Source organism: Capsicum annuum, chromosome 3 (genome assembly GCF_002878395.1).
Source record: "Capsicum annuum cultivar UCD-10X-F1 chromosome 3, UCD10Xv1.1, whole genome shotgun sequence".
Classification (NCBI taxonomy): domain Eukaryota; kingdom Viridiplantae; phylum Streptophyta; class Magnoliopsida; order Solanales; family Solanaceae; genus Capsicum; species Capsicum annuum.
The window spans coordinates 11,224,972-11,250,353 of NC_061113.1; the positions used below are offsets into that span (position 1 = coordinate 11,224,972).

The 25,382-nt window shown below is 31.4% G+C and overlaps 2 protein-coding genes and 1 long non-coding RNA gene across 4 annotated transcripts; 1 reads left to right on the forward strand and 2 right to left on the reverse strand.

Annotated features, from left to right (window-relative positions):
- Positions 1 to 2,214: 2,214 nt before the first annotated feature.
- LOC107856848 (probable disease resistance RPP8-like protein 2) lies at positions 2,215 to 9,287 on the reverse strand. Its single transcript, XM_016701821.2, has 3 exons — positions 8,046 to 9,287; positions 2,668 to 4,455; positions 2,215 to 2,539 (listed from the first exon to the last, which is right to left on the reverse strand). Exons 1-3 carry the CDS (start codon positions 9,085 to 9,087, stop codon positions 2,475 to 2,477), a joined length of 2,895 nt encoding a protein of 964 aa, XP_016557307.2. The 5' UTR covers positions 9,088 to 9,287; the 3' UTR covers positions 2,215 to 2,474.
- An 8,304-nt stretch (positions 9,288 to 17,591) lies between these two features.
- On the reverse strand, positions 17,592 to 19,506 carry LOC124896996. The gene is made up of 2 exons (XR_007053385.1): positions 18,699 to 19,506; positions 17,592 to 18,021 (listed from the first exon to the last, which is right to left on the reverse strand). It is a non-coding gene; the product is annotated as an uncharacterized LOC124896996 (long non-coding RNA).
- A 3,556-nt stretch (positions 19,507 to 23,062) lies between these two features.
- LOC107865735 lies at positions 23,063 to 25,093 on the forward strand. Of its 2 annotated transcripts, none has more exons than XM_047409040.1 (2): positions 23,063 to 23,496; positions 23,586 to 25,093. In XM_047409040.1, exons 1-2 carry the CDS (start codon positions 23,104 to 23,106, stop codon positions 25,020 to 25,022), a joined length of 1,830 nt encoding a protein of 609 aa, XP_047264996.1. In that variant the 5' UTR covers positions 23,063 to 23,103; the 3' UTR covers positions 25,023 to 25,093. The 2 variants fall into 2 exon arrangements, with proteins under 2 accessions (XP_047264996.1, XP_047264995.1); XM_047409039.1 differs by having other exon boundaries at positions 23,064 to 23,496; positions 23,577 to 25,093.
- Positions 25,094 to 25,382: the final 289 nt, after the last annotated feature.

Consider the following 25,382-nt stretch of genomic DNA (forward strand, 5'->3'; position numbering starts at 1 on the left):
AATAAGTTTTTACTTTCATTTTTTAGTTTTTATTTGTTTATTTATTTATTTTTAGAAAAAAAAAGAAAAAAAAATGAAAAATAAATAAAAATTTTTCTAAATTATATTTGTTTCTTCTTTCAATTTTTAATAAAGAAGGTTGTGATATTAATATTTCTTAACCATATTCCTAAGACTAGCTAGTCTTGTATTTTGTTAGTTTTAAAATAGATTTTATTATTTTTTTATTTTATTTAAAATATTAATTAAAATTAAAATTAAAAAAATAAATAAAAAATAATAATAATTAAAAAAAAAAAGAATCCTAAACTATCCAAACCACCCACAAGCCCCACTCTCACAAACCTCCCCCCCATTTTCCATAATACACACACACGACACAAATACACACACACACGACACAAACACACGACACTATATATAACACACACATGCACAACCGGAAGGGAGGAAGAAAAAACAAAAAAGCAAGAACAAGAAACAAAAAAAAAAACAGAAGAGAAAAAAGATTGAAAAAAAACAAAGAAAAATGAAAGGAGAAGAGGAAAAGAAATTAGGGTTTGGAGTTTAGGATCTCCGTTTGAGTTTCTTTTTGGTTCGACGTAAGAGCTCCTCTTTCGATTTAGTTCGTCATACAGGTTTTTATTTAATTCCTATACCATTACTTTTGTAAATTTGGTTATGAATCGAAGCATGAATAGAGTTATTTTCAGGACTTTTTCTACTATTCGTTATGTGCAATTTATTATTTTTATATAGTTTACTTTATGTCCCCATTTATAACTAGTTTGCTATTCCAAAGTAACGTTAACTAAATTTGATTAATTTCCAAATAAGATAGTTGTTAGGGTCATTAGCGTTAAAAGACGTAACGTTGTATTCGGTTGACATGCGATTAGTACTATTGCGTTGTAACTAGAATCTTCGACCTATATACGTGCATGCATGCAAAAAGAAAAAAAAAATGCACACACATGCACACATTTTACCACCCTAAACATTCTTATAAGAAAATATTGTGAGATGGATATAGACCTAGAAAAAAAAAGTAAAAAAAAAAAAAAAAGGGAAGGAAGAAATTGATAGTACAAAAGAAAAGAGTAGAATGTTTTAATACAAGTTTTTCTTACTATGCAAAAATTGTTTTAGATATGGAGTTTATGTTTGTTAGTATATGACGTTGATGAAGGGTACATTTGTTTCATACAGTTTTGAGACTATAGAATTGGTACAAGTTTGGTTCAATATAGCAGATCACCTAGAGAAAATCAAAAGCAACAGTTTAGTTTTGAGAAAAGATTTAAGAGGACAGTAGTATTTTTTTTATTTCATTTTATTATTTTCATTTTTTAATAAATAAATTTGTTATGTTGATTACATATTTTCTGTTTTTTTTTTGTTTTGTTGTTAACTTCATTATTATGATAACTTTGGTAATGTAATTTTATTAATTAAACTTTATTATGTTATTATGTTAAATTACTTTTAAGTAATTTTGTTTGGCTTATATATAGTGTTGTTCGTTAAAGCCTAAGACTAATCCTTTTCGTTTAAAAATATTAAAATATGTAATCATAAATGCGATCAAAAAAAAAAAAGAGGAAAAACTCATTTGCAAGGAAGCAGACTTATAAAAGAACAAGTTAGGTTCTTAATCTCAAATAAATTAAGTTTTAATATACAAGCAAAAATTGACGATGAAGTTGGAAAGTCCTGCTACCGACCATTCGTCATAATTAAATTAATTTACCATTTGAAGCCAATTGAATTGGGTTGGGGAGGTTTTAAACCCATTAGATGCTTATTTAGATTAGGAAAATAGGGACGACTTATAAATGCCGTAAAGGCGCGAGAAACGTGCCAAAATTTGTGGTGAGGCCGAAAAGTACTACTATCGGTAAGCCACACGTCAATATAATAAATAATTTCAAAATAAATTAAAAGCGGGAGACAAACAACTTTTAGGTTAACAAATATTATAAATCCTAAAAAAAAAATCAATTTAAGCCGGACGTAAGTCATTAAAGCGACCGTGCTAGAACCACGGGACTCGAGGGGTGCCTAACACCTTCCCCTCGGTCAACAGAATTCCTTATCCGGATTTCTAGTTCGCAGACGAAAAAATAAAAATTGAAGAGTCATTTCCTTTTGAATAGGGATTCAATAAGGTGACTTGGAACACCCAAACTCAATTTCAAGTGGCGACTCTGTAAGTAAAGTAATCCCTTTTCAAAACGTCACTTTAATTGGAAAAACCCATTTTCTCCAAAACCAACTCCCTAGCGGGGTCGGATGCGGTGAAAAACGGGGGTGTGACAGTAAACGAGTCAAATTGTTCGTATAACAATAGAGCAACAGAACATGATATTCTCAAGTTCAACACAGAAAACCAAAATGAATCAGCAAGAAACAACTTCAAATCTCTACCACCGTCTCAGCAGTGATAGGTTCCCAAACGTTAAACAAACAGGATGTTAATTTATTTGCAAAGCAGATGAGGATGCTTCGGCTTTATCTGCATCTTCTGATCTGGTTATCTCTGCAAAAGAAGAAATGTTCGAGGATCATATCGATTCTTAGAGAGTCATATATGCATTGTACATGGAAGAAATGCAATTAGCACCTTTTTATGAGTAGTGTAACAATAATAGCAGGTAGACAGCTTACCATGACTTATCGGAAAAGTGATCTTCTCATAATTTACTAAGGATGCGCCTTCTCCTTGCGTTGGATCCATCTTGCGGAGCAAATGTACAAACTTTGTGGGCATCTTTGCAATCTCCAACTCTTTAAGAGCAGTGAGGGATTTGAGGCCGTCAGGGACCTTCAATTTGTTGCAATTTTCTATTTTCATGTTAGAAAGTTTGGGCATAGAATTGTTTTCTATAGTCCAACTCTCCAGAAACTTCAAATTCAAGAGTTCCAAATGCCTGAGTTGAGTAAAACCCGAAGCAGGACTGACCATATTCGTGCCTTCAAAGGCATTATCATCGAGGACTAGAACACGTAACTTGGGAAGCTTAAATAGCTTTTGCATAGGATCTTTCTCAAGTTCAGAGCCAATCAGGACTATCTTTGTTAAACCTTGGGAGATGTTGTATCTGGAGGGAAGCTCATTGATATGTCCTTCAATGGAAAAGATTCGGACACCCGAGTATTCCAGTACTTCCCTGATAAGTGAATGCCTCTGATCAACAAAGCAATCAAAATTTCTGATATCTATAGACAGCTGAATCTGTCCGTTTGAAGGTTTTTTCAGATGCTGGTTGATGAACTGCAGGTCAGGGAAATCACCGTCAACCTTCACGGCTACGCTATGGAGTTTGTTCATTGTTTGCAGATCAGCAACATTGCACACCTTTGTGATGAAGTTTTCAAGGGTCTCAAGCTCTTTCATGCCATCAAGCCTCAACTTTTCTCCGTCCTGTGTTTTAAACACACGTGGAAGATATAGATGTTTCATTCTTCTCATATTCCGCAAAACATTTGGCAGAATCACCTCGTTAATCAAATCATCCACTCGCAAGTCAAGTATTTGCAAGTTAGAAGTGATGGGCAACGATAAGTATTCGTCCAGAAAACATCTTTTGAAACTCAGATACTTCAAATGGACTAGCTTGGATAACCCTTGGAGTACTAAACCAGAATTCTTTTTCTGATCATCACCTGATAACTTATCGTCATATGATCCAAAGTCAACCCCGTCAAAATCAAGAAGTCTTAGTAGCTTTAGCTCCTCGACATCAAAAGGCAATATTTTTACAGGTTTCCTAACTTGCTGTTTGTGTGGGTCAAGGATATGTAGGCTGTGAAGATGCTTATTTTTGGTGATCAGATCAATGGCGCTGGCCGTATCCTCTTGCCTTTCTAGACACAGGGACAATCGTCGTACTCTCTTTCTTGATGATGATGAGGAGGAGGAGGGGGAGGAATCCGAACCCAAATATTGGCTGAAGTTGATCTCTTTACCCTTTGATATGCTTAGTAGCCGCATCATTTTGTGAAGGCGGCAAGATTTGAGCCGTGTAACAGTTGGAACATCCTCTTCTTCCACTTCAATCATACCCATTTTTTCGAGTTCAGTTAGATATCGTTCTGCAATATCTAACGATCCTCCTCCTTCTCTCATGTCTTGCAGCTTCACTAATCCATCAACTATCCAAAAGTGATATAATTTCTCCACATCTATCACTGAATCTTCAGGCCAAAGTCCCAAGTAAAGAAAACAAAGTTTAAGGTGATCTGGCAAGTCATCAAAGCTTGGAGTTAAGATTTGCTGCAATACACTGTCATTGAGAATTGACATTAAGTGTTGATGCACTGTATTCCATTCATTCAGGCTCTCTCTGCCTGCCAAAACTTGAGCCAGCTTGATGATGGCTACTGGGTGCCCTCCACAGCGTTTCACCATTTTTCTACTTACCTCTTCCATGTCTGCTCTAATCACCTCATCTCCTGCCAATAACAAATGGAGTAGTACAAAAAATTAATTTCAGTAGCTGTTGGGATGGGCGTCATGCGGAAACTAGTTGTTGCAAACTATGTCGGTGATCGATCAGACGACACATAAAAACATAATAAAAAACATATTATTGATAGGTTTGGTCAAATGACCAACATATTATGAAAACTAGTATAAAAAAATATAAAACTATTTGAGAGAAAATCTTTCTCTAAATAATACTCTTAAACTACTACATTGAAGATGTTATTATGAGAAGTAAAGATTTTCTGGTTATAGAAGTCCAAAAACATCTCGTTTAAGAAAGAATTAACCAATTATGGAAGAAATCTTTTCCAACATGGAAACAAGAAAACATTTCCCCCAAGAAAATTCTTGGAGTAAAATACAATTGTGATAGAATCCAGGTAAATTAGGAAATTCAGGACAAACCTAATATTAGCCACTTTTCACAACCAGTGGTTTAAAAAACAGTTCTGGAATTCGCATCACGGTGGGGTACCAGCAAAATGCCTCACGACGCATGAGTCATGTGTTTTAAATTAACTTGACATCTCTCAATCGTAATTTTACTATATCACCTTAATTAATTATAATAACTCATCTAAGTATTAGAAAATTATTAATATTTAATAAGAAAAAGATAATAGAGACACAAAATGATGAATTATCTCTTGATGCTTTAAATTAACTAGATATCTTATATGGACCCACCTACAAAAATTTCATAGTAATTTTACAATATCACTTATAATTTTTTCTTACAAATTATTTAAGTATTAAAAATAAATATTATTTAATAACAAGACTAAAATTGATACAAAATAATAAATTTATTACTAATATAAGTGAGGATGAAGTCGCTAGCATTAGGAAATTATTAATATTTAGTAAAAAAGATAAAATAGACGATAAATTACCTCTTGATGTTTTAACTTTACTTAACATCTTACATGAGGCTCACTTAAAAATTTTCACAAGTATTTTTTATAGTAATTTTAATATATCACTTATAATTTGTTATTGAACGTCATGTAAATATTAAAAAATAAATATTATTAAAAAGAATGAAATAGATACAAAATGATAATTAAAAATATATAAATGAAGTACTTTTTAATAATAATATCTGTAAATATTTCAAATATGACAAAAATTATAATTAAAAAGGGAACTACTCAAATCTTCTAAAATAAAATTATTTTTTAAATATAAAAAAATAATATTTTTTGAATGGAATTAAAAATAAAAGTATGATAATAAATTTAAAAAAAAATAAAAATAAAAATATTGAGTTTGTGCTTAATACGGATGTCAGGCTTGGAGAATAAGTTGCAAGATCTAAAGCAAAAAGTAAAAAGAGAAAATACATAAAGTCCTCCCTGATCTTATCTGAATTTTTCAAAAAGATACTTAAGTTTTACTTTCGACCTATTGCCCCACAATTCTTCTTTAATCCGTTGTAAATACATCATTTTTCGCTGAATTTCAGTTTTTTTTTAAAAAAAGAGTGAATCCACGCACCAATCGAATGTTGCCATGTATAAATACATTTAATTTCATATTTTATTTATATTTTCACAAATTACGTGTCAGATTCCTTATCCAACGTTGTCGATCCTCATAATTTTTTAATAAATAAATAATGCTTAGCGGTTTTTTTCATCTATAGAAATAAGAAAATTAAAATTAACTCAAATAACAAGTCGTTTTATTGCTTATTTGTCATTTGAAAACATCGTGAGGGCACTGAACATCACTTGACATTTCTTTTTAAAATACAGTTAGAATTATACATCTTCACTTGTCATTGGTCTTCATATTTTTATCCTATATCTCAAAATTATCATATTTTATTATTTGAAAGTATTTTATTTTTATCCAAGAAGGAGTTATGTTTGAATCATAATTCTAAAGTTTATTGATTCTTTCTTTTGAGGTGGTAAATTACTTAGTATGATAGTCATATATTTTAAGAAATTGTGATTCTTCTATTCTTTGTAAGTTAAGATGTTAGAGCTGATTTGCATCTCATAATAAGTTTTATATCATTGCATTATTTCTATTTGTAAAATATTGTTAGAAGTTTTGTTTTCCGTGAGTTCCTTTAATTATGTTTTAGTTGTTTTTTTTTTAGAGTAAAGCATCTAGTAGCCTTGAACTATGACCAAACTTGCTACGACACATTCTAACTTCACAGGGGTCCTATTACCGCTGAACTCAATTTTAGTTTATTTTTGTCATCCTTTTTAGCTGATGTAACATTTGTTTAGCTGACGCGACACCTTTGACGTGAACCTCATTTTTATTTAATAGAGGTGTCATGTCAGCACAAAAGGGTGACAAAAATACGTTAAAATTAAGTTATGGAGGTAATAGGATCCATGTGAAGTTAGTATGTTGTAGCAACTTTGATCATAGTTTGAGCGAATACTGAATGCTTATCTCTTTTTTTAAAAAAAATTAAATGTATCTTTTTTGGGTGTTACTATACTTTTCTTTTATAACATGGTGTCGGGACCAACTTATGCTAGCTATAATATAAATTAAAAATTAAAAGCTTACGCCCCATGCCCGCACTAGCCTTATGCAAAGTAAAATGCCCCGCCTTAGGCTCCTGCCTTTTAAAATACTACTTACAACTCTCAAGAATGCTAGGCACAATCACATGCTAGATTACTAAATTTTTATCATAGGCAGTGAGAGAGCTTTTGATTAAGTCTGTGGTTTTTCCTATTCAAGTCTATTGGTCACAGAGCTTTGTGTTGCATCTCATAAAAGTTTTTAAGAGGACTTTATGCCAAAGATAAATTGATGAAATAGATGAACAACAATGTGCATTATGCTAAGGAACCTATGAGACCATAGACCATTTGTTCGATCTTTTACTATGAATATGTCAATTATATATGGCCTACAATTCTCCAATGAAGAGGTATACTCGGACAAGCACTACCTTGCCAAGAGAGAGCACAGTTGGGCATGTACATATGCTAAGTGGAAAGGACCTAAAGCCAGTTTGCGGACCCGAGATTTAGGAAACGTGGGTGTCCGAGAGGTTCAAACACACATATTGACGCTCATAATTTTAAGGTTTCGCCTAGAAACTTGTAAAGCACGGAGCAATTTTCTTGCTTTACGCGATGCTTTTCTAAATCTCATATCAATTTTTATATATTAGGAGTATTTATATTATTATACCTAATCTGCGTCGGATTTAATGAGTGTCAGGGCACTAAAAAATTGTCTATAGATCTGCCCCTACCTAAAGCCACAATCTATATATATATCGATGTGCTTGACAACGGTTGTGTATCAAGTATGAATGGAAATAAATCACTGAATATTTCAAAGCAAACGCACTCAACCCCGCAGGTAGAGCTATCAATATGGGCTAACGGGCCAGCCCACCCCAATCCATTATTTGTACCGTTGGACTATATATGATCTTTTGGAGTTCACTTAGGAGCGAGACCGGCCTTTTAACTCTGCCCAAGTTAGCCCGCTGCTAGCCCTTGAGACTTGAACGAGCGAGATGGCCCGTGGATCAAATAAAAAATTTACAATCGTATTACATACGTACCTCCACTGTGTCTGCGGTATGAATCCATGAACAACTCCCATGAGCCATTTTCAGTGAGTCCACGCACAGTGAAGATGAATGGCTTGGGTATACCATACTCAGCTACTTGTCTCTTCCGCGTTGTGACCAATACCCTGTGAGCTTTATGGTGAAAGGGTAGGATTCGAAGGCGATGCAGGAGATCATCTAAAACTTGAGTTGACCATACATCATCCAAGATTATTAAGCATCTTCCACCGTTGCTAACATAATCTGTAATTATTTTAGCCAACGTGTCTTCCCTTTCGCTGGCAAATTTATCTGCTGCTCTTGTAAAATAACGAAGAATTTGCACAAGTATGTCTCTAATATTAAAACTGGGAGATACATTGACCCAGATTATGTTGAAAAATTCAAATGAGATCTCAGCATCACTGTTGAATACTTGTCGTGCTAGAGTGGTCTTCCCCACTCCGCCAATTCCACACAGCGAAACAACTTGCATGTTGTTGTTGTCGTCATTATTGATGGTAATAAGCTGTTGGATTACCTGTCTTTCCAAGTGTTCATCGAGCCCAATGGCTTCTTTGAGCAGTACTGGTGCGTTGACCTCTTGATCCTTCTTATGTAATAGTATAGGATAATCGCGATGATGACAAAGGATCTCTTGATAGTACTCTCGTAATTGTTTGAATTTCTGCTTGATGGTACCAGCCGCATGTGGATCATGTTCTCTCCGGCGGCGCCAGCTACTGCATGATGATAAACCCAAACATGATAGTCCTCTTATTTTGATGCCATTATTACAGATGATTCCAATAATTGCACGATGATCTTCATTAATGGCGTCCTCTATTTCACAAGAAACTTGGTCAATCCTTGTGACCAGCTCACTAATGGCATCATGGTCGTCCTGCTTTGGATTTTTATTTAGCTTTGATTTGAGTGTCAATAGTAGTTTAGTTGCTTCCTCCAAGTCCTCGCGTAACCTAATTTCTGACGTTGTTTCCTCGTTCTGCAGCCGATTCAATCTTTCCACCACAACGTATATTTGTAGATCCATCGATCATTATAGAGTTTATAGACTATAATGACACATTCAGTTCACTTATCAAGATGGCATCAAGGCAACTTGGGTTTGACTTAGCTTGATCGATTTTTAGCTTGTCCCTTTAGAAATATTCAAAATGCTAAGACACACTCGATCCATATTACTATGTGGCCTTGATTTTACACCCCTTCGATGTTTATTACATATAAGTATCGTTTCATGATACTCCTCTTTACTTTTACTTGATCTCTTTGAATTTTACTGTTCATAAAAAATAATGATTAATATGAAACTTTTACCACAATATTCATATTAATTGACATAAAGTTTAAATTTTGGAAAATAATTTAAAAAATAAATAACTAATATTGACGGTAAAAAACAAAAAAAGAGTTAATATTTTTTTGATATGGTTAAAATAATAAAAATAAAAAATAAAACTTATTTTAAGATATTAGACAAATAAAAGTGAATGGGGAGAGTATATCATATTAGATTGCATTCTGTTGTATCAAATTATATGAGTAAAATTACTGTAAGAAGATAGGATAAATTAAAGGATAAATTTTTTTTAAATATTTCCTCTGTTTTAAAATGAATAATAACCTATTTTGAATTGACACAACGTTTAAGAAAATAAAGAAGATTTTTAAATATTGTGGTCTTACCAAAATGTCCTTTAACTTTATGGTCTTAAATACTCACTCCGTTTCATTTTACTCGTCCCAAATTTTTTAATTTGTTGTCTCATTTTACTTGTCCTTTTTTACTTATCAAGATAAAATATTTTTTTTTCCCATTATACTCTTAGTGTAATTGATTACCCTTAGTGTAATTGATTACTCTTTATTATTAACATTCTTGAAAAATGTTGCAAAGAGGAGTACCATTAAGAATACACCATTAAAAATTTAAATAGTGCTTTGGTATTAGTCATCCATCAATATTGAAATTAACAACAAGACACAATTAAGAGGAACAAAATGGTAAAATTATATTATCAATTATTATTTTTTTAATAGTTATGTTATTCCAATTTGAAACGGATAAAATGAGATGGAAGAAATATATTATTTGAAAAGTTAAAATTAAAATATTATAAAAAAATGAAAAGAAATCATTTTTTGAATAAAATTAAAAAGAAAAAGTAGGTTATTTTTTAAAAAAGAGAGAGTAATAATCAAAAAATAAAGTAACACGGCGGTCAAAGTAAATTTGTCGTTACCCGATTGACGTGATACATTGAAAGACAATAAGCAAGTGGGCAAGTGGCAGAGGAAAAATTAAATTATTATTGGAGACGAGAAGACAACTTTTGTTGGAATCAAAGTCGTTGTTAAATCTTTTTTTAAGTGAATAATAGTTGAATTTACTTTTTTCTTTCTATATTAATTGATTTTTTTTACACGTATTATTAAAAAATTATTTTATTAATTTATAGTTTTAAAAAAATTCTTTAGAGCCTTACAAAAAAAAGTGTGAATATTTTTAGAAAATATTAATTGCATGAGCCATATGAAAAACTAATTAATACTTTATTGATTTAATAAGATAAACAAATAATACTTCTTTCATTTATAAATATTTAACACTTTTGATTTGACACATAACTTAAAAAATAATAAATAGAAGAATAATTTTATAATATTATCCTTTGAATATAATTTTTTTTTTACTTTGTAAATGCAAATGAATGATATATTATATTTAATTTTGAGTTTAAGAATAAATAAATAAAAATAAATAAATTATTAATTAATTTTATAAATTAAATAAATATTATTGAACACCTTAAAATTAAAAAATAAATAAAAAATATAAAACAATATTTTTAATAAAATCATAATGGAGAAAGTGCCTTGACAGGCGAAAAGCATGTCAGCAAGTGGCTGAGGGGAAGTTGATTTATTGGGAATTCATTTATTAGTTCTCTTTTTTTTAATCCGAATAATAGTTGGAGGTATTAAGATCCAATCTTAATCATAATAACAAGGCGGTATTCAGATCCAATCTTAATCATAATAACAAGGCATAGTACACTAATAAACTTAAAATAATTAAGTAATTTAATTTTGAGTATACACATCTAGCCAGACATGCTAATTTATTTTTACTTTATTAGTTAAATATTTTAATTTATAAAATAATCGTCTAAACATATATGTAGATTTAAGGACATATCAGTGTTGAGTGTCCAAGAGAAACAGTGAGGACCAATAAAAATTTTAGTTATCGATTGAGATCAGTTAAAGTACTTATTATCTTAAGTTTTTATTTTATATAATTAGTTACGATTATTTTCCAGTTAGACAAGAGTTGGAGATTAGTTGGATTCCACGTTCTCGATTATTTGTTTACTCCAAATAATAAGTTAATTATAGTGAATGTCTATCATAATTTATCAAGATCTACTTTGATATCTATTAGGATTTGAAACATTCGTTATTTGCTCAGACTAGGAGTAAATTTCCTCTATAAATAGAGGAGTTTTGTTCATTGTATTGACAATTTGATGATCTCTCCTCCCTCAGAAGAAATAAGAATTACTCTCTCCATTCTCTCTACTCTTCTTCTTTATTCTTTCTTGTTTTATAACATGTTACTGTCTCAAATTTAAAGGCTAAAGCGAAAGTATTATTTTTTTTATTTCTTCCTTTTTTTCATATGGCTAACAATCTTATGATCTTTCATCCCTCAAAAGAAGAAATAAGAATAACTCTCTCTATTCTCTCTATTCTTCTTCTTTATTCTTTCTTATTTCATATGAGATTATAAATCTAAAGTTCAAGGTTAGTAATTCCTAATGTTATTTGTATTTTTCTATTAATCATATAATTATTATTGGATTTGAGAAAAAATAATTGGTTTGGAACCATTTATATTTTAAATTTATTTTCCAAGAACAATATTATCAAAAAGTATGATAATATGTTGGGTTCAAGTTCCATCGATTCATGCCTAAGGCGCCTTTATATGGATCAAATATTGAGTTTGAATCTCAATACACCATATTGATGACATTGTGATGGCTAAGGCAAAATAATGGATGTTTGATAAAAAGTTTAAAATTCGACCCATTGAATATGCTCAATTCCATGAAGAGAATGTGATAGCAATATATGATAAGTCTGAAATATGACAACTTACTTTATTCTTGAGGTGTATGTGATAGCAGTGCATAATATGTCTGAAAGAAGACAAGTGATTATATGTACGAATATAGGCGTGGAGGGATAATATGATTATGATTATCAAAAGTGATGATATTTTCACACGCATATTATGATCATAAGATATGATAGAGAAAAATTCTCTACATCATATGTATGCCTCGATTTGCTTCTGAAGTAGCAAAATCTTGAAAGAGGTTATAAGCTATCATAATTTGATAGGCTTAAGACACGATTATATTCCATTCCTGAGGAATGAGAAGCTTATTAATGTAAACGTGTACTTGATTGTAATGGTATCATAACTCACCTCCGAATGAGGCAGAATAACTGAGAAAACTTATTTCGAAATCTACTTCTAAAGTGGTAAATCTGAAATTTATTCATGTAATAGTAAATTTGAAATTTACTAAAGAAAAAAAAGTAAATGTCATGGTAAACTTGGAGTTTACTAAAATAAAAGTTCATAAATTGATATGAACGATTGTGACATCTCGAAGATGTGTATATTGAATATTAGACATGTATTGAAAAACTAGAAGATTTTTTGAGAATTGTTTATGTCATTTGTTCTTATGATAAGTTGGTTGGACCAACTAATGTTGGGATTGAATTCCTTAAATCTGAAAAATATAAAAGGTGAATAAGGGCCCGTTCACCTATCATGTGATATGTTGAAAAGATGCATCAATAAGATGATCAAATGTACATTCATTGTCAACCTGTAATTTGACATTTATAAAGTTGCTTGCTCAATAAAATTGAGTTAAGAACATAATTTTTAGACTGTTCAATCAAGAAAGTTGTCTTGATGATGATGGTTTGACATTAAATGCCTTTGATAAATAGCTAAACCATCGCTAATGAGAACAAAGCTTCATGTGTTGGTCTGAAATATAATATGTTGCATACAATAACACTTGTATGCATTAGACCAATAAATTATGATTATTTCCTCCCCCTTAATTGATTCAAGGTCATGAACCAACTATTCCATCTAATAGTTTTGATGTGCGGCATACGATTAATGAATATACCATGATGCACAAAGATGGATTCCTCAAATAAGTAGAGGATGTATGTTAGTTTTTCTAACATAAGAGGGAGATTATAAGCGCTATGAAATATGTTAGGAATTATCACCATATGCTTATCCAAAAGATAGTTCAAGTCAAATGCTGAAAGCATCTCATATTAAGCGCAAGTGCTCTTATTTTGTGTTCCTAAAAGACAAAGTCTATGCATGCGTGAACCGTGGTATACTGATCGGTTCCAAATGAAATAGTCCTTGAAAAATAAGGAGCAAATAATCATAATAAGAAGGCAATGAGCTCTTGAAGATTCTACGACATACCACTTCATGAAACCTTATGAGAGGTTCATGTACCTGAAAATAATGAAGTGATGAGATCTCAAATGTTATGTCGCATTGTGAACCGATACAAAATGATATATCATCAATATCTTTGACACAATATTGACGTAATATTGTGAAAGATTACGAGGATCTGAATTCTACATTAATTTAAGCATGTTGACGTAAAAACATTTATCAAGTGACATGAAAGGATGCATCTTGGTAAGTGAAAACTTATTTGATTTGCAGTCCAGACACTTGAAGATGTCACACATAAGATGTTGAATATTGTCACTTGACAAAATTTGTATGAAAACTTCTTTAAGGATTCAAAATATAAAAGTTTCTAGGAAACTTATTGATAATCCTTATATTGTATAAGCTTAAAGCTTGAAAATTATTGAAACTCTTGGAAAGTTTTCAAAAGCAATAAGATTATTTGATGAAATGAGAAATATACAAATTTGAATTAGTTATGAAGTACCATATCTTAGTACAATTGGTGCACTCATGTATCTTGTAAGAAACTACAAGACCCAATATAGCCTTTCGCTCAATTTTTTAGCAAGGTATATTTCTGCTTCTACTATGAGACATCAAAATGGGATAAAATACATGAGTTTATTTTATTCTAAATATTGCAGTCCCGATCTTACTGGTCATGCTGATGTTAGGTACTCATCTAACCTGCATAAATCTCGGTCTCAAACATATAATGTGTTCACATATGGGGATACTGTCATATCTTGGAGATATACAAAGCAGTCTATCGCAGCCACTTCATCGAATCATGCTGAGATAATAGCTATTCATGAAGCAAGCTGAGAATGTGTATGGTTGAGGTTCATGATACATCTCATTCGAGAAAAATGTGGTGTAAAATATGACAATCTACCCATAATTTTATATAGAGATAATTCAGCATACATAACACATCTTAAGGGAGGATTCATAAATGGAGATAGAACGAAGCACATTTTGCCAAAACTTTTCTACATACACGAGCTACAAAAGAATAATGATATAACGTGCAACAGATTCGTTCAACTGACAATGCGACTGATTTATTCACCAAGTCTTCTCCAATTACAACTTTTAAGAAGAAGGTGCACAAGATCGGGATGCAAAGTTTCAAGGATGTTCTCATTAGGGGGAGTTAATATGCGTTGTACTGTTTTTCCCTTATGAGGTTTTGTCCCACTGGGTTTTCCTTGTAAGGTTTTTAATGAGACAGCTGAAATGCGTATTATTAGAGATGCGTACTCTTTTTCCTTCACTAGATTTTTTTCCTACTTAGTTTTTTCTAGTAAGGTTTTAACGAGGCACATTATCTACCAATTAGACATTCAAAGGGGAGTGTTATAAATGTATTTACATTATAGTGAATGTCTATCAAGATCTATCAAGATCTACTTTGATATCTATTAGGATTTGAAGCATCCGTCTTTTACTCAGACTAGGAGTAGATTTTCTCTATAAATAGAGGAGTTTTGTTCATTGTATTGACAATCTGATGATCTCTCCTCCCTCAATAGAAGAAATAAGAATCACTCTCTCCATTCTCTCTACTCTTCTTCTTTATTCTTTCTTGTTTTATAACAGTAATAAAATATTAGAAATAATTACCCTACATGCTACAAGTAGTTAATAAGTAAAGAATCATGTGAGGACACATAACCATTTGAAAGAAAAAGAATAAAAATATTATTTTTGTTATAACTAGATTACCATATATAGTGAATGTTTACTTTATCATACATAGTGAATATATACTTTACTGTATATAGTGAATATCTATTTATGAAAAGGTTAGAAATCCAAAGTTAGTTTTTCCTTATAAATAAAAGGGTTTTTCGTTTTTCCTTCATTGTAATAAACCCATCAAGAAATTCCTCAAGAGAAATAAGAATTACTCTCTATTCTCTCTCTACTTGTCTTCTTTATTCTTTGTTATTTTATAATACTTTATCAGCACGAGACTCTGCCGTATCAAATTTGAAGGCTAAGGCATTATTTTTTTATTTTTTTTTATATTGCTAATAATCTTATAAAATCTGAGTTTGTTGTGTCGAGCAAGAACTATCTTTAATGAGTATTGAATGCTGAAATCCACCTAGATGTTATGGGTCTTGGAGACGCCATAAAGAAAGAAAATACAGCATCTCATTAAAATCATGCTAAGGCTATGATTTTGTTGCGTCATCATCTTGATGAAATTTTGAAAATTGAATATCTTACTACTAAGGATCCACTTATTTTATGGAATAGCCTAAATGAAGGATTTGACCACTTGAAGATAATTATCCTCCCAAAAGCACGATATGAATGCATGCATGGGTTCAATTCCCATCGATTTATGCGTAAGACGCTTTTATATGGATAAAATATTGAATTTTAATCTCAATACACCATATTGATAATATAACAATGGCTAAGGATAAATAATGTGTTTTTTATAAATAGACATGAATCTATCCCATTAAATATGCTCCATTCCAAGAAGTAAATGTGGTAGCAATATATGATAAGTCAAATTGCTTCATTCTTGAAGTGAATGCGGTAGCAATATATGATAAGTCTGAAAGATGATAATTTGCTCCATTCTTGAAGTGAATGTGGTAGCAATATATGATGTACTCTGAAAGATAAGTTAAGAGAAAAATTCTCTACATCATGTCTATGCCTTGATTTGCTCCTGAAGTAGCAATATCTTGAAAGAGAAGGTTCTAAGCTATCATAGATTGATATGCTTAAGGAACGATTATATTCTATTATTTGGGAATGAGAATTTTGATTATTATAAATACAGATCTAAACCCTGGGGGTAAATGCGACTGTATATAAATTCGAACGTGCTCGTGGTTGTAAGAAAAGTACAATCCACCTCCGTAAGAGGCAAAATAATTGAGAAAAGTTATTTTGAAATCTACTTCTAAAGTAGAATATGAAATTTATTCATGTAATAGTAAATCTGAAATTTACTAAAGTAAAAGTTCATATGTCATGGTAAACTTAGAATTTTCTAAAATAAAAGTTCATGAAATTATCACGAACGATTCAGACATTTCGAAGATGCAAATACTGAGAATTGAGCATATATTGAAGAATTATAAAATTCTTCATTACTTTTAATGTTGCTTATTCTCATGATAAGTTGGTTGTATAAACTAAATTAAATTCCTTAAAATCCAAAAAGTATAAAAAGGTGAATAAGGGTCCGTTCACCTATCATGCGATCTATTAAGATGCATCAATAAGATGATCACTATGCACGTTTATTGTCAACCAGTAGTTTGACATTCATAAAGTTGCTTACTCAAAAAAATTGAGTTAAGATCATAACTTTCAGATTGTGTAATCACGACAATCTTGATGATGATGGTTTGACATTAAATGCCTTCGATAAATAGCTAAACCATTGTTAAGGAGAACAAAACTTCATGTGTTAGTCTGAAATATGATATGTTGCATACAATAACACTTGTATGCATTGGACCAATAAATTATGATTATTTTTTATTCAAGATTAGGAACCAACTATTCCATCTAATAGTTTTGATGTGCGATATACGATCAATAATATACCATGATGCACAAAGACGGATTTCTCAAAGAAGATGGAGGATGAATGTTAGTTTTCCTAACATAAGGAGGAGATTATAAATAGTTAAGAAATATGTTATAATTATCATCAAATTCTTACTCAAAAGATAATTCAAGTCAAATACCGAAAGCATCTGCTGACTCAAATTTAGTATCATATTTAAGCTACAAGTGCTCCTATTTTGCGTTCTTAAAGAACAAAGTCTACGCATTCATAAAGTATGGTAGACTAATCAGTTCCAAATGAAATAATCCTTGAAAAATAAGGAGCAAATAATCATAATAAGAAGGCAATGTGCTCTTGAAGAGCCTATGATATAACACCTCATGAAATTTTGTAAAAGGTTCAGGTACCTGAAAATAATGAAGTGATGAGATCTCAAAAATGTTATGTCACGTCCCAAAACAATCCTAGGCGTGACTGGCTCCCGACAACACCGTTTGTCGGAAGAACCAATTTTCTATATATGTTCACCATATTTACAAACAATTAGATAAAAACATACATAACACTATGTACACGAAATAATCATTAATGCAGGATAATTATCCAACAAGATACCACATAGAGATTTATGAAAACTATAATACTTTAGATAAAAACATACTAACCCAAGTCCCAGATTGAGTTCATGGAGCATCTAAATAGAGTTACATGAGTTTAACTTTTGGGAATGCAAACCCAACGAAAGGAAACATAAGCTAAAAATAAGTAAAGATGAATGACGGCCTTCACGAATAATGCGAAGGCTCTCCTTAGCGATAGAATCCACACGTAAGATAGTCAGCCACGAGCCTCTCTCTCTGCAATCGTATCTGCACGTATGCAAGTAAGGAGTGAGCTATATAAATATAACTCAATAAGATCCTCGACCTGCTATCTTAATACCCCTGGAGCAAGTGTTAGAAAATACAAGGCACAATAAAATACACAAATAATATGTAAATAATATATCTCATAAAATAATATCAATAAGATTTCAAAAGAAGTTCAAAAATGCCATTCTATATCTCAACTCAATCCACACTCACGACTTTTCCTATACGGCAGTGAAGGTGATCATCCTAGCACCCCGATAAGTCCACGGAAATATATATAATGCCCCAAAAAGTCTACTACAGCAGCATCCCCTAACATATTACGGCAGCATAGGTAATGTCCCTAACATATTACGGCAACATAAGTAATGCCCCTAACATATTACGTCAGTATAAGTAATGCCTCTAACATACTACGGCAGCTATGTATGACCCTAGAGACTATAACGGCAGCGAAGAAAATATATTCAACACCCCAACCTCACCTCTAAACAATTCTCAATACACTTTTCAAAATACATATCCATAGCTAGTCAAACGCCACAAATTCTACCAAGTTCATGCTTGTACGAACACATGGACTAGGCAGAAAAATATAATTTTTATAAATCAAATTTGAAAAGCAAGCATTAAAGCTTAAAATCTTAAGCATCAAAGCTTAAAATCTTACTTACCTCGAATGCACAATTCAAGCACCACCTTCTAGTAAATAAAAAATATGCTCCCGAAAACTCAAAGCACCTTAAACTACACCAAAAAGGGGTTTAATATAGTCAATACCCCATCAAAGATCATCTCATAAAATTTCAGAGAAAGTCCAATATCAAAGTCTATTGCTCAATCCAATTACTCAAATTATGTACTTCTACCATTTAAAAACGCAACTGTCAAACTTGTATCCTAGTATGCAGATTTTCAAGTCAAACCACTACTATGTTCCACTTACACTTTTGATAGAGATTAATCTGAATTTTACAACTGCAAGATAGAAAATTATCGATTAGATTATAATATTGCACTTTCCATTCACTGATTTCCAGTCAAGCCACTGTAAAGAAGCTAACCTTTTATGTGGTTAATCTTTAGTTCCACATTCTTGAGCATCTGGTGCTCAACAGAACAAAAGAGAGAGACATTCAAGTTATACACCATCAAAGTCCATTAGATAATGACTAACTTTGCTAATCCATTAGCCAATCATAAGTCCCAAATAATTGTATCCTATCACTTAATATCATGAACAAACACCTGCACTATTGTATGTATATAGTAATTCCATGCTAAAGAACAATGGAAAAGTTTCATACCTTAATAACTGAGAAGTTTTAATCCCACTTTTATGTTCTCCAACCTATATATTTTTTTTTCTCTTATGCTATCTGCTGATTTCTTCCAATGAATAAACAAAGCCACATATATAAATAGGAAAATAGGGTACTAGCAAAATTATTGCTCTCCTTTAATCATGAAAGACATAAGAGAGTGGGTGTGACCCTCTTCCCACTACCCCTCATAAAAAAAAGATTTGGGTTATTACATGTTATGTCACAGTGTGAACCGATATAAAATGATATATCTTTGATGATATTTTTGATACAATATTGACGCAATATTGCAAAAGATTACGAGGATCTAAATTCTACGTTAATTTAAGTATGCTGACGTAGAAATATTTATCAAGTGACGTGAAAGGATGCATCTTGGTAAGCACAACACTTATTTAATTTGCAGTCCAGACACTTGAAGATGTCACACATATTGATATTGTCTCTTGACAAAAATTCATATGAAAATTCCTAAAGAATTTAAAATGTCTGAAGCATATACAGTTTCTGAAAAACTTGTTTATTATCCTTATAAGGGATAAATTGATAGTTTGAATATTATAAGGAGAAAGCACAGTTTACGGTATCTAAAGAGACTACCGATATGGACTTATTTTTGCAGTCTTGATCTTGTTAATTATGCTGATGTTGGGTATTTAATTAACCCATATAAATCTCGATCTCAAACATGAAATGTGTTCATATTTGAGGATACTGTTATATCTTGAAGATATACAAAGTAGTCTATCCAGCCACTCCAACGAACTATACTGAGATTATAACTATTCATGAAGCAAGCCGAGCAAGTGTATAGTTGAGGTCCATGATACATCTTATTTGAGAAAAATGTGGTTTGAAATGTAATGAAGTATCCACAATTTAATATGAAAATAATGCAGCATGCATAACCCAACTTAAGGGAGAATTCATAAAAGGAGATAGAACGAAACACATTTCGCCAAAACTCTTCTATACACATGAGCTTCAAAGGAATGATGCTATTAACATACAAAAGATTCGTTCAAGTGACAATGTGGCTAATTTATTCACCAAGTCTCTTCCAATTACAACTTTTAAGAAGATGGTGCACTGTGCACAAGATCGGGATACAAAAACTCAAGGATGTTCTCATTAGGGGGAGTTAATACGCGCTGTACTATTTTTCCCTTATGAGGTTTTGTCCCACTGCTTTTCCTTGTAAGGTTTTTAATGAGGCATCCTATATGCGTATTGTTAGAGAAGTGTACTCTTTTTTTTTCACTGAATTTTTCTTTCACTGAGTTTTTTCCTGTAAGGTTTTAACGAGGCACATTATCTATCTATTAGACATTCAAGGGGGAGTGTTATAACTATATTACCATATATAGTGAATGTTTACTTTACCATACATAGTGAATATCTACTTTATCATATATAGTGAATATCTATTTATGAAAAAATTAGAAAGACAAGGTTAATTTTTCCCTATAAATAAAAGAATTTTTCCTTCATTGTAATAAATCCACCAAGAAATTCCTCAGGAGAAATAAAAGTTACTCTCAATTCTCTCTTTTCTTTGTTCTTTATTATTTCATAATAATTTTTTAAAATAAAAAAGCCTTTCATTTGTTTCTTTGAGAAGATTCCTTTGTAGACAATGGCAGGCATATGCTATCTTTTCTTTTTTTTTTTTTGAAAGAAATGAGATTTATTTCCCTTTTATAATTTGAAAATAAGAAAGTAATATTTTCAGATTTGTTATATAAAAAGTGAAGATCTTGTATTAAAAATTAAAAATAAAATTGTAAAGGGCTAAATTTGTGGCTGGAACTATTATCATAAAAAGGGAAAATTTTAATAATCTAAGAGGTCGTTTGGTCGGAGGGATAAGAGATAACTAATTTCAAGATTAATTTTAAAATGAACTTATCTCATATTTAATTGGAATAAAATTTATAGGATAACTAATCCTAAACTAGTAATTCCAGGACAACTTGTTTCACATCGACCCCTAAATAAATATCTCTACTGTAACTATTTAACCATATCGTACTTTTTTTTTTTTTTTTAAATTACACGCTATTTTCTAATTTCTGATTTAACTGAGAAACACCATAATCACACGCTATTTTCTAATTTCTGATTTAACTGAGAAACACCTCAAGTTTCCTTTTTTTCCCTCTCCCACCTTCATCCTATTTATTTTGCAAAAATAAAATAAAAAAATCTCATATTTAATGTGAAGAGGTTGTCCGTATAATGCGAGGTGATTATATACGAGAATAACTAGTTGTTTCTTACAACTACTGTTAATTTATTGGAATGATGAATATTTATAAAATTATAGGTATTTGAAAGTTTGTAATAACATCTAATGAGAAAAGGATTGAGCTCTTCTCTATTTGCCCCAAGTTTCTATTTGGATGAGAGACACGTGACATGAGTTAAAATGAATGATTAAGACTGACTAATAAATATTTTATATATTTACTTTCAAAATCTTTAGTAATTCCACAGTTATAACTACAAAATTATTTTATCCCTGAATATATTTTTTAAAATTCTCTATCTTTTTTTTTTTCTAACCATGATTTAACTAGAAAATAAATTTGTCTGTGATAATAAAAAAATTTCATGGTAAAAAAAATTAATATACACCCTTATCACTTTAAAAATGGTAAGAAAATTAATTTACGCCCTTATCACTTTAAAAACTTTATTATTTCTTCCTTTTCCAAATTTCTTAACTTTTATCAGTTTTCCTCTTTGTTAAAAAAAAAAAAAAATAGCTATAAGAAAAACTGACAAAGTCAAATCATGACAATAATAAAAAAAATTCTCATAAATAGGAATCTTTGAGTAGTAAATTAGTATAATAATACGAGCATTATCGATATTATAATAAAAATAATTAATTAGTATAATTAAAAAGAAACTTAATTATTAAAAATATTGAAGTATCGCCATTTATACTCATAACTAATTTAAAAGAAAAAGTATCTAATAGTTACAATAAAATAAAAAAAATTAACTTAAAGAAGTTGGAAGGTAGACGATGAGTATAAAAATTGAACACAACGTAGAAGTAGAAGAAAAACGTAGAAATAGAGAGATTTTTTTTCTAAAAATAAATATATTTATGGATAAAATAATTCTGAAACTATATTAATGGTTGAACTATTAAATTTTCGAAAGCAGATAGGTAAAATATTTATCATTCATATCATGACTAGAATCTTAATTTAATTCTTAAATTTTAATCATTTATTTTAACTCATATCATATCATGTATATCTCATCCAAGTAAAAACTTGAAAAAAATGGATACAATAGAAATAGAGAAAGCCGAATCAATGAGAAAAATCTATTTGTGAAAGGAACATGCATATATTGTGATTTACTAAAATTAAGTGCCTTCAAATATGTTATTGTCTTATTTATAAATTATGATTTGCTTATCTGGTAAGATTGTACAAGAATGTTAAGAAAGTGTTGAAATTTTTCACTAATTATGAAATATTTCATGTTTATTAACTTTTCACTAATTATGAAATTTTTATGTTTGTAAAAAGAAGTTAAGAAATTTAAATTACATCTCCAAATAAAAGTTTAATTTTAAATTATTAATTTTCATGTCCAAAGATACTATATGAATTTAATAATACTAGTGGCATCCAACATGATTAATGAAGAGTTGGCAACTATATGGATTTAATAATACTAGTGGCATCCAACATGATTAATTTAATAATACTAGTTGCATCCAACATGATTAATGGCTTCATCTTCATCTGATTCATCAACCCTGGTTCCAATGGCGGTCGATGTCTCCGCAATTTATTTTTGTAACATAAAAAATCTAGTTCCAACTGTGCTTGATTACACTAACTACACATTATGGAGAGAGCTATTTTTGCCTATATTTAAAGGTTATGGTGTTTATGGTTTTATTGATGGAAGTTATCCTTGTCCTGAACCTGCTATTCGCGAAGAGAATGGCGATTCTGTTGCTTTTCAACAATGGATTCAAGTCGATTCTATTATTCTCTCATGGATTCAAGCTACTATTTCACAACAAATCCTTCAAGAAATCATACTAATCAAATCCAACCGTGGCCTTACATGTCGTGATGCTTGGCTAAAAATTGAACAATTGATTCACAATCAAGTGAGATCTCATATGCTATGTTATACTATACTATATATAGATATTATATTGTTTGTACAATCAATCTAAAACTCTTACAGAATGTGCAGAAGTATTACAAACATAATGATCAGCTTGATGTGACCGGGAAGAAGCTTTTACGCGTAAGGAACAGAATATGCAAGCATTCCGAGAAGAAGAAGAATAGTACACCTTTCATCAGATTTGGGCCGTTGTATGGCCCAGGCGACGATGAGATTCAAGAAAAGAAGATACAAGCAGCCAAGGACGAGGTTTGGCTGAACATATTACGGTCTTCTCCTGCAAATGATGAAGAAGTTACAAAGGGCTTATACGTATCGGCCATCAGATCAATCGAAAAAGAAGCAAGAGAGAGTTATATCGCCAATGACAACATAAGTTTTCTTCAACTGACAGGAACTGAGTTCCGGATGATGATGATAAAAGATGGGTGTTTTTTCATTCATCTAGCGTTATTTATGCTAGTAGAGGGCCACAATCATCGTCATGTTCACAATAAACTCCTTCAAGAATTGCTGCACAACAAGAAACAACAATGTGTTGCGTCTATGTTTCATGTTGGCAACCAGATTCCCTTGGTGGTTCTCAAATCATTAATGAAACAGAACTACTTCCGGGAATTGATAGCAATTTGTGGCAGCTTGAAAACACCAAAATCTGATCTCGTGAAGATGGCTTTATACGAGTTTGTACTTTTGCCAGCGATCGTAGAAATTGAAACTGAGAAGAGAAGCAATTGTTCGCCCCACGTACTCCAATTTCTATTTTCAGGAACCAAACATAAGGCGGCGAATCAGATGCAGCATCAACCTTGTGATCTTCTCCATGGATTCCACCAACTACTTCTTGGACTAGAAAACAATGATAAAATTGAAGACGAACAAGGAGTAGATGACAGTGATCTCGTTGAAACTGATTTAGAAGCAGGGCGACATGGAACTGACTCATCAACTCCTATTTTGAGGAGAACAGGTGATTTGACTACTGGTAGAAGCGCCTCCGAGTTGAAGCAATCGGGCGTAAAGTTTAAGGTTTTCGAGGGGATAGGAATCAAAGGGATTAGCTTCAAGAAAAGATACTATCCTTTTGATCCTTATCTTGCCTTGCCTCAATTCTTGGTTGACGCGCATAGTAAAGTACTAATTCAATCTCTGAAAGATTACGAAACTGCACAAAACTTTGATGACAATGAACGTGAAGTAACATCGTATTTGAGATTCATGCACGAACTGATTCGAACATCAGAAGATGCCAAAGTCCTCCAATTGAATGGAATCATAAAAGGAAGCTGGAAACACACAGAAAAAGTACCGAGAATGCTCAAGGAAGTTGCTGGTGAAGAAGAAGTCACTTGTCCCAAACTCCGTCTTGCAAAATTCAAATTGAACTACTTTGATCGTCCGCCATGGGTCAATTTAATGTCTCAGTACTTCACATTAATTTTCGCTCTCACTGTCATCCAGACATTTTACGCTGTATTAGCATACCATAGACCAAATTCATAAATTTGTTACTTCATCCTTGTTCTGTTTCTCTTGAAAGCTATATTCCATTAATTAGCATGTTCTTGTACTTGTAGGTCCTCTTTTTCTACATATTTTTCTGTTTCGTCTGCACCGAAAATCATTACAGTTGAATTTGTGAGGAAGTCAAGGACATGCTGATCAATTTAACTGGAATACATGGGACGAATAATTGCTTCTCTTCTCGATTTCAATTTCTATGATCGCTGGCAAAAGTACAAACTCGTATAAAGCCATTTTCATGAGATCAGATTTTGATCTTTTCCAGTTGCCACCAATTGCTATCAATTCCAGCTTTGGAGTAACTGGTAAAGTTGCTGCCATGCGATCAGGAGGTCACGG

Excerpts from the sequence above, each read along its gene's own strand:
- LOC107865735 (XM_047409039.1), top strand. The coding sequence starts at position 23,104 with ATGGCTTCATCTTCATCTGATTCATCAACCCTGGTTCCAATGGCGGTC. Across the intron at positions 23,497-23,576 it reads AACAATTGATTCACAATCAA|AATGTGCAGAAGTATTACAA; the intron begins GTGAGATCTCAT and ends AAACTCTTACAG.
- LOC107856848 (XM_016701821.2), bottom strand. The coding sequence starts at position 9,087 with ATGGATCTACAAATATACGTTGTGGTGGAAAGATTGAATCGGCTGCAG. Across the intron at positions 4,456-8,045 it reads ATACCGCAGACACAGTGGAG|GAGATGAGGTGATTAGAGCA; the intron begins GTACGTATGTAA and ends TGTTATTGGCAG. Across the intron at positions 2,540-2,667 it reads CACTTTTCCGATAAGTCATG|AGATAACCAGATCAGAAGAT; the intron begins GTAAGCTGTCTA and ends CTTCTTTTGCAG.